The sequence below is a fragment of the Pipistrellus hanaki genome (genome assembly GCF_964339955.1).
Source record: "Pipistrellus hanaki genome assembly, chromosome: 3".
Taxonomy (NCBI): domain Eukaryota; kingdom Metazoa; phylum Chordata; class Mammalia; order Chiroptera; family Vespertilionidae; genus Pipistrellus; species Pipistrellus hanaki.
Window position 1 is genome coordinate 180,273,508 of NC_140505.1, and position 14,200 is coordinate 180,287,707.

Here is a 14,200-nt window from a genome sequence, read left to right on the forward strand (position 1 = left end):
AAATCTCCTTAATCTAATACTAATATAGCCACCCCTGTTTTCCCCTGATTAATGTTTGTATGATATTTCCCCCGTCCTTTTACTTCAACTTGCCTCTACGTTACATTTAAGGTTTCTTATAAACAACATGCAGTCGGGCTTTTCATCCACGCTGTCAATCTCTGTCTTTTAACCAGAATTTATAGACCATTTATATTTTATATAATTAACATTAGGGCAGTGATCAGCAAACTGTGGCTTTCAAGCCACATGTGGTTCGAAAGCCGAAGTTTGCCTCTCTGTTGACTAATGAGTTTGCCGACCCCTGCTTTAGGGCTTAAATCTACCATCTTATTTTTTTGTCTTCTGTGTGATCTCTCTGTCTTTTTCCTGTCTTCCTGTGAACTACCTGGACATTTATTTAAGTTCCATTTTTATTTGTCTGTAATGTTTTGGAGTGTATTTCACTGTATATAGCTTTTTTAGTGATTGCTTTGGTGTATTGCATTATCTATATATATGAAAGCCCAAGTGACCGAACGACCAGATGACCGGTCACTACAATGTGCACTGACCACCAAGGGGCAGACACTCAATGCAGGAGCTTCCCCCTGGTGGTCAGTGGGCTCCCACAGCCAACCTCCTACAGCAGGCCAACCTCCTGTGGTCCCTCCCTCCACCCTCCACCCCCCACCCCTCACCCTCATCCCCAGCTGACCGACCCCAATCGGCCATGACTGGGACTGGGCAAGATGGCCCCGGTCAGCCCAGATCACTAGCCAGGCCAAGGAACCCCACCCATGCACGGATTCTTGCACCGGGCCTCTAGTATGTACATAATATCGAAGTCTACTGGTTTCATCATTTTACCAGTTCAGATGAAGCATAGAAACCTTACTTCTCTTCATGTCCCCTTACCCTCCTCCATTTATGACATAACCATCTTTAAATATGACATCTAATTTAGAACCGCATCAGACAGTTACAATTTTTGCACCAACCATCAAACATAATTAGGAAACTCAGGAGGAAGAAGATGCCTCTTATATTTGTCCATATTTTTGCTTACCCTGTTCCTCCTCCTGTTTGCTCCAAGGCTCCCTCCTTCATCCTTTCCAGTGGTTCAGAGACCTTCCTTCAGCCATTCTTCTAGGGTCATCCTGGTGGCCAGTTCTCTGAGGTTCCTCCATCGCGGAGTGTCTGATTTCCCTTTCGCTCCTGAAGGACATCGTCACTGGTTGTTATTTATTTCATATGTTTCTTTTAAGTCCTCTTACCTTCCCTTAAATGTATTTAGGAAGGAAACCTTATATTACTACCATAAATAGAAATCTCTCATCAGTTGCCATAAAAATAAATGGGTGAGGATCTAAAAGCGCTTTAAGTTCACAGTGTGTTCAATTTCATCTTATACACAACTCCAAGGGCGTGTGACAGACTTGGAGCTAAGCCGACCTCCTGGGAATCCTGTGGGGCCGTACAGCCTTCCCACCCCGCCTTTTCCAGGTGGTTCCAGCAGAGAGGGGCTCACGGATGACAGGTCAGCCCAGCATCTTCCACGGGGGCAGGGCCTGTCTGTTGGGAGGAAACAATTAAGACAAAGAATTCACTACGGATGACCCTGGGAAGCAACAGCCATTCCATGTTCTCTTGATTCTGAGACCAGGCTTTTTCCATCTTTTTTTATTTGAAATGGGTCTTCAAAATGGATGTGTATGCTTATTGCAGTGAGTTTCTTTCCAGTACATTTAGGATATTTTAGGATCTAGGAAAATAGAGATTAAGTTGAATTCTGGGAATTTGCTCTTTGGAGAGTTCAAAAATGGTCACATATTGGCACTTCCCCTTCATTCAACCTAATGGCACCTAGTGCAGTGTTATCTTTTTAATCCTCAGAGCAGGTAATTTAATCCTCCCTAAGGTGATTCATTTGGGAAGAGAACACCGAGGCCCAGAGAAGCTGAGTGCTTTTCCTCAGGTCACACAGCTGCTAGCTGAGGAGCCAGGACCGGACCCGGCTCCGTCTGGTCCCGTTGCCCATGTTTTACCACAGTTAGAGCCCCCGCCTGAGCTGCCTATAAAGGACCTTGGGGACAATCCTAGCGCTCCTTTCCAAAGAAAAGGGTGTGTTTTTGTACCTTCTTGGAAGAACAGTGAGGGGTCAGAGGAGGAGAGGAAAGATGTCAGCCCCACATCCACAGACTCCATCATGGTAACTGTAGTATTATAATTCCGGTCTGGCCCTGGCCAGTGGCTCATCATCCCACACAGCAAAAGGTTGCAGGTTCAATCCCTAGTCAGAACACATATGGGAGGCAACCGATGGATGTTTCTCTCTCTCTCTCTCTCTCTCTCTCTCTCTCTCTCTCTCTCTCTCTCTCTCTCCCTCCCTCCCTCCCTCCCTCCCTCCCTCTCTCCCTCTCTCCCTCTCTCCCTCTCCCTCTCCCTCTCCCTCTCCCTCTCCCTCTCCCCTCTCCCGCCCTCCCCCACCTTACTCTTTTTCTCTCCCTAAAATGAATCCTCAAGTGAGGATTTTAAGATAAAAGAATTTAGTTCTGTGCAGCTGAGTCCTGGGAACCCAAGTTCAACACCCAGCATTTTCCAAGAGAGGCCAAGAGGACAGCTCTCATTATTTTAAGGGCTTGTGCGGTTACTTGGGCCCACCCAGATAATCCAGGATAACCTCCCTCTTTAGGGTCAACCAACCAGTAACTTCCCTGACTCCTGCAGATTCCCCTTCCTCCTGTAAGGTAACACATTCACGGGTGGGAGTTCTCATGACACAGCCCAAGGGATGGGGCATGCCGTCTGCTCGAGGCCAGGACTCTGCTCCTCAAACACCCGTGTGCAGAGCATGTGCCTGTGGACCCTGACTCACTGGCCTCGGGTGAGAGTCTGCATCATGCAGGCTCCCGGGCGATTCTGCTGCTGCTGGTGGTGGTCGATGGAGCACGTTTGAGTGGCAAAGCCTCAGGCCAGAGGAAACACATTCACAGCCCCCAGTTCCCTCAGACCCACAACAGAAACCGGTGGTTCTCAACCCTCAGGGGGCATCCAAGTCACCCGAACATGGCCCTGGCCGGTTTGGCTCAGAGGATAGAGCATCGACCAGAGGACCAAAGGGTCTCAGGTTAGATTCCCAGTCAAGCACTTGGGGGAAGCAACCAATCGATGTGTCTCTCTCACACTGGTGTTTCACTCTCTCTCCCCCCCCCCCCCTTCCACTCTGTCAAAAAAAAAAAAAAAAAAAATCAACGGAAAAAAACATCCTCAGGTGAGGATTTAAAAAAAAATTTTTTTTTAAAGAAAACGTGTGAAGCCCTGACTGGTTTGGCTCAGTGGATAGAGTGTTGCCCTCGGGACTGAAAGGTCCCAGGTTCGATTTCAGTCAAGGGCATGTACCTTGGTGGCAGACACATCCCCAGCAGGGGGTGTGCAGGAGGCAGCTCTGATCGATGTTTCTCTCTCATCGATGTGTCTGACTCTCTATCCCTCTCCCTTCCTCTCTGTAAAAAAAAAAAAAAAAAAAAAAAAAAAAAAAAAAAAAAAAAAAAATCAATAGAATATATATATATATATTTTAAAGAGGTCATTCTTTAAAAAAAAGAAAAGAAAATGTGAAAAGACAGCTTGCTGGGCCCCACACCCCGCATGTCTGAGGCAGAGGTCTGGGGTGGGGCCTGAGGGTGGGCATTCCTAGCAGGCTCCGGGTGACGCTGACAGTGTGGCGTGGGGAGCCCCCTGGAGACCCGCTGCGTGAAGCCAGGAGAGAGGCAGTCCCTGTGCGAGGGCGACATGAAGGAGCATTTCATGTCCTTGTTTATCAGGCCGCCTCTTCAGAAGCAGCGTCCCTTCCCCGTTCAGGATGAGTGTGTCCCCTCCGGCCCCTCCGGGGATCATCCCTCTGAAGTGATGAGGCGCCTGTTGGGATCTCATCCGCGGAATCAAAGGGCTGGACTGCTTTTCATGTGCTGAGCGGTATCCTCCCGCTTCGGGCGCACAGAGGAGCAGTCTCCCTGACGGGCTGGAACCACGGACACCCCAGCCCCATCGTTTGAAGTCAAAAATAATATTTGTTGGTTTTATTGCAAACAGTTGTTTGTTGCAGAAAATAAAACTCCCTGGGCCGGGTGTGCGCAGGAGCTTAAAAAGAAAGCTTCTCATTTGACAGAAGGCAGCGGCTCCATTCTCCCCGGCCTTTCTCTGTCAGGATCTGTCCATCTAAATACATATGTGGGGCTTTATTTCAAAAAATACATGCTACAGACTGTGTGGTAACCTACTTTTAAAATAGATTGTAAGTGTCTTTCTACCTAACTCCCCCCTTGAGCCCAAAGTGTAAGGTGACCAGACGTCCCGCTTTTGGCGGGACAGTCCCGATTTCTAACCATATGTCCCGCGGCGTTTTCAAAAAGTCGCAATTTTTCAAAAATCGGGACTTTTTTAAAACGCCGTGGGACGAATGGTTAAAAATTGGGACGTCTGGTCACCTTACCCAAGTGTCAACCCCTTCACTGAAAAAGCACCCCCATACTGGGATGCGTGGCTTCCCTCCTGCGCACCTGTGGCTGGGGGGAGACTTATGAGCAGCAGCGAGCCGGGTGGGGGAGGAGGAGGAACACGGAGGTCATGGCTCCATCGAAGCAGGCTCCTTGGCCCCTGAGCAGCCAGGGGCAGCTGACATTCTGCACCGCAGAACTCCCCCCTCCCTTTTACTTTTTTTTTTTTGGGGGGGGGGGAGGAGAGAAATGATTCATCTGAGCACCCTGATCTGGACAGGCCTCAGCACCAGAATCCAGTTCTAGGAAAGCTGAATCAGGACCACCTGAGTCTCGGCAGCGGCGACGCCGTCACGGGATCAGGAGGGCCTTCTGCTGGTCTTCTTAGGCCACATGTGTCAAACACAAGGCCCGCGGGCCAAATCCAGCCCGCCAGGCCTTGCAATGTGGCCCGCACCGCGCTGTCATCACTGCACTCCGCTGTCAGTTTATGACATTGTCAGTTTATGACTGTTCAGTAAACCATTCGGCCCGCGATTTAGGCTGGATTTTAGATTTTGGCCCCCTCTCTGATTGAGTTCGACACCCCTATTTAGGCTGATGAGCAGCTTCCAGGACTTAGGAGTGGTGGCCACAGTAGGTTTGAGGTGGAAACTTACTTTCCATCTCAGGAGTTACCAAACCTGCTTTCCCATGGGTAGGAAATGGTAGAACAAGAGAAAGGGGTTTCGTTCCAAAGGAAGCTTTTGCCAATGAGCCCGTGGAAATATAGACAGACAAGCTGGCAGCTCCAGGGGCTGCCGGGCAATCGGGGTGAGTGATGTCCAGGGGGAGCGCTCTCGGGCCCTGAGGTCGGTCTGTGGGCTTCTCTCCCTTGGGGAGCGCGTTCCGGCAACAACTGGCCCGAGGTTGTGCACAGCCCCCAGCAAGGGGCACTGCTCTCTCTCTTCCGCAGAACGAAGTGATCAGCCAGCAGCTGTGTGTCATCTTCACCCACTGCTACGGGCCCTACCCCATCCCCAAGCTCACAGAGATCAAGCGGAAGCAGACCTCGCGCCTGGGTGAGTGTGTGACTTCAGGACGGGGAAGAAGCAAACGCTGAAAGGAAGGGTGGGGAGAAGCAAACGCTGTAAGGAAGGGTGGGGACTGTTCAAGGGCCAACAAGATAGATACTGGAAGCAGGCAGGCGGAGGTCAGGACAGCACCTTGATTACGTGATGAAACCGAAGGCTGTACCTTAGGAGAAGGTAGATCAGAGCACCTACCTTTCGCTGCCTGTAACCTAATTGAAAGCGTACAGGCAGTGGCAGCAAGAAGGTCTCTGGACCCTGCAGACAGGTAGGTTCTAAAAGCAACCCAAGTGCCCATCCACAATTATTAAAGCATAATATGCTAATTAGACCGGACAGCCAAACCACCTTTCGAATATCCTTCCAGATGACCTTCCGGATGAAGCCCAGGCTGTGAGGGCCAAGGCAAGCCACCGCGGCTGCCAAGGCCAAACCCCTTGCGTGAATTTCGTGCGTCGGGCCTCTGGTCAATTGATAAGCAGATTTTTTAAAAAGCTGTGGTACATATAGACAATGAAATATTACTCAGCCATAATAAAAGAACAAAGTCTTATCATGTGCAACAGGATGCATGACCCTAGAGGGTGTTATGCTAAGTGAAATATACAATATTAGTCAGAGGAAGACAAATACCATGTGACTTCACTTCTATGTGGCATCAAAAGAACAACATAGACGAACAAACAAAACAGAAACAGGCTCAGAGATGTAGAGAGCAGACTGAGGGTTGCCGGCAGGAAGGCGGGTTGGGGGACTGGGTGAAAACAAAGGGATTACGAAGTACACGCTGGCCGTTACCAAACAGTCCTGGAGGCATCGCACAGCACAGGGACCATGGTGATGACCAGGTGGGGCCAGGTGGGTACTGGAAATACGGGGGGGGGGACCACTATGCTGTACATCAGAAACTAATACAAACTATTGAATGTAATAAAATAGGAAATGTTAAAAGGTGGGGGGGGGGGGAGAGTCTCATATGTAAGAATTTTTTTCTTTTTTATAATATAATAAAACCAATATTGGAGTAAAAAATATTGGTTTTATTATATAAGAAGAAGCCTGAGCTGTGCATGGCAGCTTTCCCCAGCGCTCCCTGAGGAGGGACGAGCAGAGGACGGTGACAGGCCATGGTGTGCCTCTTAATGGAGTCCAGTGCAGGCAGCAAGGAGGGGAGGGGAGCCAGACCTCCCTCCACACACAAGCACACGCATACACGCACACACGCACACGCACACACAGGAAACATACCTGAGCTGAGGAGACGGGATGCCTTGACTCCTCGCTTCTGTGCTTCTCAGACACTTGCATTGAGCTGCCCCAGCCCTTGGCCGCCCCTATTGCAAGTCATCCTCGGGCCACCCCAGGAGGCAGGCCCTGGGGGTCTGCACCGGGTCCCCCGAAGCCACAATCCCATCCTCCTGTGGTTTTCGCTTCTGGGATTTTCCAGGAGAAACCTTTCCATCAGGCACTGATTTCATTCGGAGGATCCTGGGGGCTGCTGCCGCCGGGTGACTGGCCCAAAATAAAAAAAGGCAAAGAAGTACCGGCGGCCGCTTTGAAACCTGACCCAGGAGCCTTCTGTTACCGGGGCCTGTCTCCTGGCTGCACAGGAAGCCATAAAATATTAAAGCTGCTCTAACATCTCAATATTAAAGGGTTCCTTTTTCAGTGGAGATTGGGGACTTTCCTGCTTCCTAGTTCCTTTTCCTGCAAAGACTGGGAGACAATAGAAGCATCTGAAAATTCTACTCTTTAGCAAAACCACTACTTTTGAAACACCCATTCCTATGAGCCAACCAAGATGTGCCCAAACCACAAGTAATTAACACCTTGTAGGAAATCTGTGTTCATTAGGATATTCTAAGTGCAACACATTATAAGGGCCAATCAAATAAAGAGGCTTTACGACATAGCAATAATCTGACATCTAGGTGTCTTACAAGACACCCTTGATAGAGTGAATATTTGCAAGGGCTGTTTTAATGACACAGCATAAATTCTGCTTTCCTGTAGTATAGGAGAGGAAGAGGTTTTTTTTTTCTCCTGAACTTGCTGAGATTTCTTCCATCAGCAATTTTAAGGTCCTCGTTTTCTTGCCAAGCCTTGGAATTCCAAGGGTTAGAACAAGAAAAGAAAGGCTGGCCTGAGAGGCTCAAAGCTCACAATATGAAGAAAGAAAAAAAGGTAGAATATATGTATAATCCTATATAAGAAAAGGGTAATATGCAAATGGACTCTAACAGCTGAACGACCAGTCTTTTTTTAAAAATATATATATATATATATTTTATTGATTTTGTACAGAGAGGAAGGGAGAGAGATAGAGAGTTAGAAACATCAATGAGAGAGAATAATCGATCAGCTGCCTCTTGTACACCCCCTACTGGGGATATGCCCGCAACCAAGGTACATGCCCTTGACCGGAATCGAACCCGGGACCTTTCAGTCCCCAAGCCGACGCTCTATCCATTGAGCCAAACTGGTTTCGGCACGACCAGTCTTTTTGACGCTCGCTGACCACCTGGGGCAGACGCTCAACGCAGGAGCTGCCCCCTGGTGGTCAGTGCACTTCCACAGGGAGAGTGCTGCTCAGCCAGAAGGCAGCTCATGGCTGGCCAGCGCAGCAGGGGCGGGGTGGAGGCGGGGGTTGGGCAGGAGCCTCTCCCGCCTCCGCAGCAGCTCTAAGGATGTCCAACCAATGACGTAGGCGGGGAGCGGGCCTATGCTGTTACTTGGACAAGCTCCAACAACATGACTCTAAACCACATGTGTCAAACACAAGGCCCGCGGGCCAAATCCAGCCTGCCAGGCCTTGCAATGTGGCCCGCACCGCGCTGTCATCACTGCACTCCGCTGTCAGTTTATGACATTGTCAGTTTATGACTGTTCAGTAAACCATTCGGCCCGCGATTTAGGCTGGATTTTAGATTTTGGCCCCTTCTCTGATTGAGTTCGACACCCCTACTCTAAACCAATGGCCAGAGCACACTTTCTTTCATTCAAAAAGTGCTCACTGAGCATCTAGATGTCTGGCTAACCCTGAGGGGCAGTATGTGTCAGCCATTGATGTATGCTTCACATGAATTAGTTCATGGAATGCTCCCTATGACTCTCGGATGTTGGGATATAATGGGTATTACTATTCCCATTTTACAGGAGTGAAAACTGAGGCACGAAGTGGGCCAATAACTTGCCCCAAGGTCTCTGAGATTTCTGGCTTGAGAGCCCACGTCCTAACTATACTCTACCGCCTTCCTGTGGTAGAGACAGAGGCAAGGATGTGGAAAGGACAGGCAAGGTTTCGTCCCACCAGAGTATGCAGGCTGGAAGGGGAGGCAAAGAGCGGGTACACGGTGGTGATGAGGCTGCACCAGGTGGTTCCCCCCACCTGTCACCAGCTTGAGCAGGTCACTGTAACTATCCGTGCCTCAGTTTCCTCAAATGCACATCTACCCCTCAGGAATGAAGGAGCTAACATGTGTTAGACCAGCTTGCACAGCACCTGGCACGTAGTGAGCACCCCATAAGTTCTGGTTCTAAGGTCTGTTCTTACTAGAGGCCTGGTGCATGAAATTCATGCACTAAGGGGTGGGTCCCTCAGCCCGGCCTGCACCCTCAGGGGATGTCTGACTGAGGGCTTAGGCCCACTCTCCATGGAACATCCTTAGTGCTGCCGAAGAGGTGAGAGAGGCTCCCGCCACCGCCACTGTGCTGCCCAGCTGTGAGCCTGGCTTCTGGCTGAGCAGCGCTCCTCCTGTGGGAGCACACTGATCACCCAGGGGCAGCTCCTGCATTGAGCATCTGCCCCCTGGTGGTGAGTGGATGTCATAGCGACTGGTTGTTCTGCTGTTAGGTCGATTTGCATATTAACCTTTTATTGTATAGAATAGGATTGGAGGTGAGTCAGGAGACTAGTTCCTTTGTCACTGGCCCAGGGAAAGAAGGGCCTGGACTTCAAAATACCTGGAACACAGTGGCTAGAGGGCAGCTTTTCTCACTCACTTCCGCCGGCAGGGAGGAGGACACTGGGCCAGGGAGGAGGCCGGAAACCAGGGCGGGGACAGTCTTCAAGGCCAGGTGGGCAGGTGTCTACCTCTCTCACCTGGAAGCCACCTGACCTAGGGCTGTGGCTCAGTCTTCTGTGGGGAAGTGCCACCTTGAATCACAAATAACCTAGGACGATTTCCTGGGGAAAACTGGATTTCTGTGATGTGAGTGTTCCTCTGATTTGCTCCTGTGTGGTCCCTGTCTCACCAATGGGTATTGCATCCCCTGGAATCCAAGCTTCGCCCTCCTCTCCGCTAAAGCTGCCTTTGTCCCCTTTCCTCCTCCAGATCCTCACTTCCTCAACAACAAAGAAATGTCCGATGTCACCTTCCTGGTGGAAGGAAGGCCGTTCTATGCTCACAGAGTGCTGCTATTCACAGCCTCTCCAAGGTACGTCCGTCCGCTTGGGGAGCAGGTGAATGACGAGTGTGGCTGCTGCTTTATTGTGTTCTGAAGTTCAATTCTGGGGGTACCTCCACCAGATGGACAGATTATCTCCTCCAAACCAAGCATTCAAGAGTTCAGAGCAGCCCTCGCCGGTCTGGCTCAGTGGAGAGAGAGGGCATCGGCCTGCAGACTGAAGGGTTCTGCCAGGGTGTGCGTGCGAGAGGCCACCAATCAATGGCTTTCTCTCATGTCCAGGTTTCTCTCTCTGTCTCTCCTCCTCCCTTCTACTCTCTAAAAAATCAATGGAAAAATATCCTCGGTGAGGATTAAAAAAAAAAAAAAAAGAATGCGTGCATTGCATTTGTGCATTGTATCATAGCAACGTTATTCACAATAGCCAGAAGGCAGAAGCAGCCCAGGTGTCCATCCATCAGTGGGCAGATGGATAAGCTCAATGTGGTGTGCCCATGTGCTGTTCAGCCTCGCAAAGGCAGGCAGTGCTGACACGGGCTACAACACCGATGAACCGTGGGGACCTTATACAAAGTGGAATAAGCCAGTCACAAAAGACAGATGCTGTTTGACTCCATTTATATGTGGTCCTAGAGGAGTCGAATCCTTAGAGACGGGAAGCAGCACAGTGATTGCTAGGGGCCAGGGGCCGGAGGAGTGAGGAGCTAGTGTTTCATGAGCATCTGGTGAGTTCTCGGATTGGCTGTGCAACAATGGGAACATACATAACATTAGCATGACCGTGCACTTGAAAATGGTTAAGATGGTAAATCACATGTTCTGTTTTTTTCTTAAAAAAAAAAAAAAAAGGTAGATACATAGATAGATAGATAGATAGATAGATAGATAGATAGATAGATAGATAGATATAAATAGTGGGCAGCCATCGGCATAAACGGCAGCCAGCGCTTTTGTGTGACTCGGCGCCTGTGACTCCAGGCAGACAGGGCACGTGTGGGGAGAGCTTTGCGAGCAGTGCGGGGGAGCAGAGCGTGGATGAGGTTTGCACTCCCTCCGCCAGGTGCCTTGTTCCGTGCACAGCCTCACACACAGCCTCCCGGAAATGCCTGCTCTCCACATGTCAGGGAACTCTGGCATAAGCCACCGAATTACATGGGTCCTGGGAGCCTTCCTCTGCCCTGACTATGGAGGGAACAACAGTCCGACACCCTCTGCCAGCTCTGCCACTGCCCTTCCTCCTCCTTTTGGTTGGAGGTGAGAAGGGTTGACCATGTGGAACCACATGGCCCAAGGAGCTGACCAGGATGAGGGAGGCTGGGTCACGGAGGGAGAGAGGGGGGGGCGGGGGGGAGAGAGAGATGCTGAAATGAGGAGGAAGAGGCGGGCCCCAGGGCAAGAACCTACTTCCAGGACTATTGCCAAGGAATATGTCTGGCCAGCATCCCCTGGATCCTGAGGGCATCCTGACACCCACGATGCAGGCACGCGCGCCCCTCCCCCCCAAACAAAAGGCAAACCCCACATGTCTGCTTTGCCACCACAAGAAAAACATGCCGCCTCTTGCATAGTTCTCGGTTATGATACTATTGAAAAACGAATCAATATCATGATGGCATTGATTGTACAATAGCATAGCAACATGCTCATTTCTTGGTTTGGACGCAGGGACCATGGCTGTCTGTGTAGGACGTTAGCAGCAGCGGGGACTGGGTGAAGGGTAAGCAGGAACTATCGTTGCACGTCTTCTATAAATCTATAATTATTTCAAGATTAAACAGTTTAATTTTTAAAAAAAAAAAGAAAAGAAAGAAAGAAAAGAAAAGAAACACAGAGCTTATTCCTAAATAGATTGAGTACCATTGTGTTCCAGTGGCAGGTTCTGTACCCTCAGGGAGTATATAGTTTAGTGGACGGCAGGAAAGTGCATCTAAAACCTCAGGCAGCCGAAACCGGTTTGGCTCAGTGGTAGAGCGTCGGTCTGCGGACTGAAAGGTCCCAGGTTCGATTCCGGTCAGGGGCATGTACGTTGGTTGCGGGCACATCCCCGGTAGGGGGGTGTGCAAGAGGCAGCTGGTCAGTGTTTCTCTCTCATCGACATTTCTAGCTTTCTATCTCTCTCCCTTTCTCTCTGTAAAAAAATCAATAAAAATATATTTAAAAAAATAAATAAATAAATAAAAAAAATAAAAAAAAATAAAACCTCAGGCAGAAGGTCAGCCATGAGGGAGCCTTAGGTAGTCACCAGATGTTGATTCAGTACCCACAATGCACTGGACATGCTGGGGCTCTGAGGATGCAGCAGACACAGAAAGGGCAGAAGTCCCAGCTGGCCGGATCTGCGGTTTGTTTGGGAGGGGGACAGCGGGATTGGAGAACTCCCTGAGCAGGAGGATCGAGCAGGAGCTCAGGGAAGGCTCCCTGGAGGAGGCAGTCTTTGTGGCAGACCCCGCAGGACAGATGAGGTTTTCAAAGGCATTCACTCTTTTCTAACCACCTGCTTGAAAAACGATGCTGTTCTTTTTTCTTCTTTCTTTCTTTTTCTTTAATTGAGAATAGAGAGAGAGAGAGAGAGAGAGAGAGAGAGAGAGAGAGAGAGAGAGAGAGAGAGAGAGAGAGAGAGAGAGAGAGAAACATCAATGGTAAGAGAGAATCATTGATTGGGGCTGCCTCCTGCACGCCCCCTACTGGGGATCGAGCCTGCAACCCCGGGCACGTGCCTTTGACCAAAATCAAACCTGGGACCCTTCAGTCCACAGGCCGGCGCTCTATCCACTGAGCCAAACTGGCTAGAGCAGTGGTCGGCAAACTCGTTAGTCAACAGAGCCAGATATCCACAGCACAACGATTGAAATTTCTTCTGAGAGCCGAGAACCGACTTCTGCGATTGGGCCATGAAGTTTCCATCGCAGGCACTGTACGTGCACCACGCCCGCACGTGGTATTTTGTGGAAGAGCCACACTCCAGGGGCCAAAGAGCTGCATGTGGCTCGTGAGCTGCAGTTTGTCGGCCATGGGGCTAGAGCAACACTGTTCTTTCACGTTGAGGTTTAACTTCACATTGGATTTCAGTACAGAGAGCGGGAGGGTTAACGTGAGAAATCTGTGCCGATGTCCTTGCTGTATGTCAGGGGCCGGGAGATAAAAGAACCACTCTGGGTGGGCTTGCGAGTCTTTTTCTCTTTTTGTGATCTTGTTCAGGTTCAAAGCGCTGCTCTCCAGCAAGCCCACAAATGACAGCAGCTGCATAGAGATCGGCTATGTGAAGTACCCCATCTTCCAGGTGAGGCCCTGCTGGCTGCGCCCAGGGCATGGGAGTGGGGGGGCGGGAGGGAGCCTCCAGTCCTTGGCCTGTGGATTAGCTGCTGCAACAAACCATCCGTCTCCTGCACTCCGGCCCCCTCCTCACACTGCCCTTCCCGTTCACCACCCATTCATCCCTGCCCATCCATTCACACCTACTATGTGCCTGACCCTGTGCTGGGATGAGATAACAGGACGAAGTGCTTGGTCCGCAGCCCTCAGGGTTGTCATTGTTGGTTGGCCCTTGATTCATGCTCTGGGAGGATGAATGGAGGTCAGTGCGGCTTTAAGATGCCTGTGTCTGTGTGGCTGATGCCTGGCATGCTGTGTCCTTCCTTCCAGCTGGTCATGCAGTATCTCTACTATGGAGGCCCGGAGTCGCTGCTCATTAAGAACAATGAGATCATGGAGGTGAGGCGTCCGCAGTGGCGTTGGGGGGATGGAGGGCCCCGGGGTAAACTCAGGGCATGGCACACATCGGCAGGTCTGGGAACCTCGTGTTGGGTTTTCATTTGGATGCAGGTTTGGGGGTCCTCTCTGACTCCTCATGGGAGGGTAGGGTGCTTTCTGCACTAGCAAAAGCCCTTCACTGAAACCGCTTTAACAGGCTTGCAGGTGGTTGCGGGGCGGGGGGGGGGGGAGGGGGGGCGGGGAGAGGTGGGGGGGGGGGAACGGTCAGAGGAAATTTACTGAGGAGGCTGAGTGCAAGCACAGCTGGGCTCCGTGTCCTCATCAGGAATGTCCTTGATGCCTTGTCCATGGTCATTTGTAAGAGAATTCTGTCATCTAAGGACAGCCTTCCAGTCCCAGCTCGGCCCTGAGCAGAGGCTGGGAGCCAGCTCCCAAGCTCTCCTGGTTTCTCTGAGGTTGGCCACCCCTCACTCCCTCAGTGCCATGGCCACCCCTGACCCCTGCAGCACCCCGGCCACCCCTCACTCCACAGCA

The 14,200-nt window shown here is 50.6% G+C and overlaps 1 protein-coding gene across 4 annotated transcripts in view; it reads left to right on the forward strand.

Moving 5' to 3' along the window:
• ABTB3 (ankyrin repeat and BTB domain containing 3) overlaps positions 1-14,200 on the forward strand; it is a gene marked incomplete at its 5' end in the record, with an annotated part of 237,531 nt that overhangs the window by 214,063 nt on the left and 9,268 nt on the right. For 3 of the 4 annotated variants that reach the window (XM_084876948.1, XM_084876949.1, XM_084876951.1), the window contains 4 exons: positions 5,434-5,539; positions 9,883-9,985; positions 13,154-13,235; positions 13,598-13,666. In XM_084876948.1, coding sequence (XP_084733074.1) covers positions 5,434-5,539; positions 9,883-9,985; positions 13,154-13,235; positions 13,598-13,666 — 360 coding nt within the window. Of the gene's footprint in view, positions 1-5,433; positions 5,540-6,995; positions 7,535-9,882; positions 9,986-13,153; positions 13,236-13,597; positions 13,667-14,200 lie in introns of those variants that run through there. The other variant, XM_084876950.1, reaches the window with a different exon arrangement.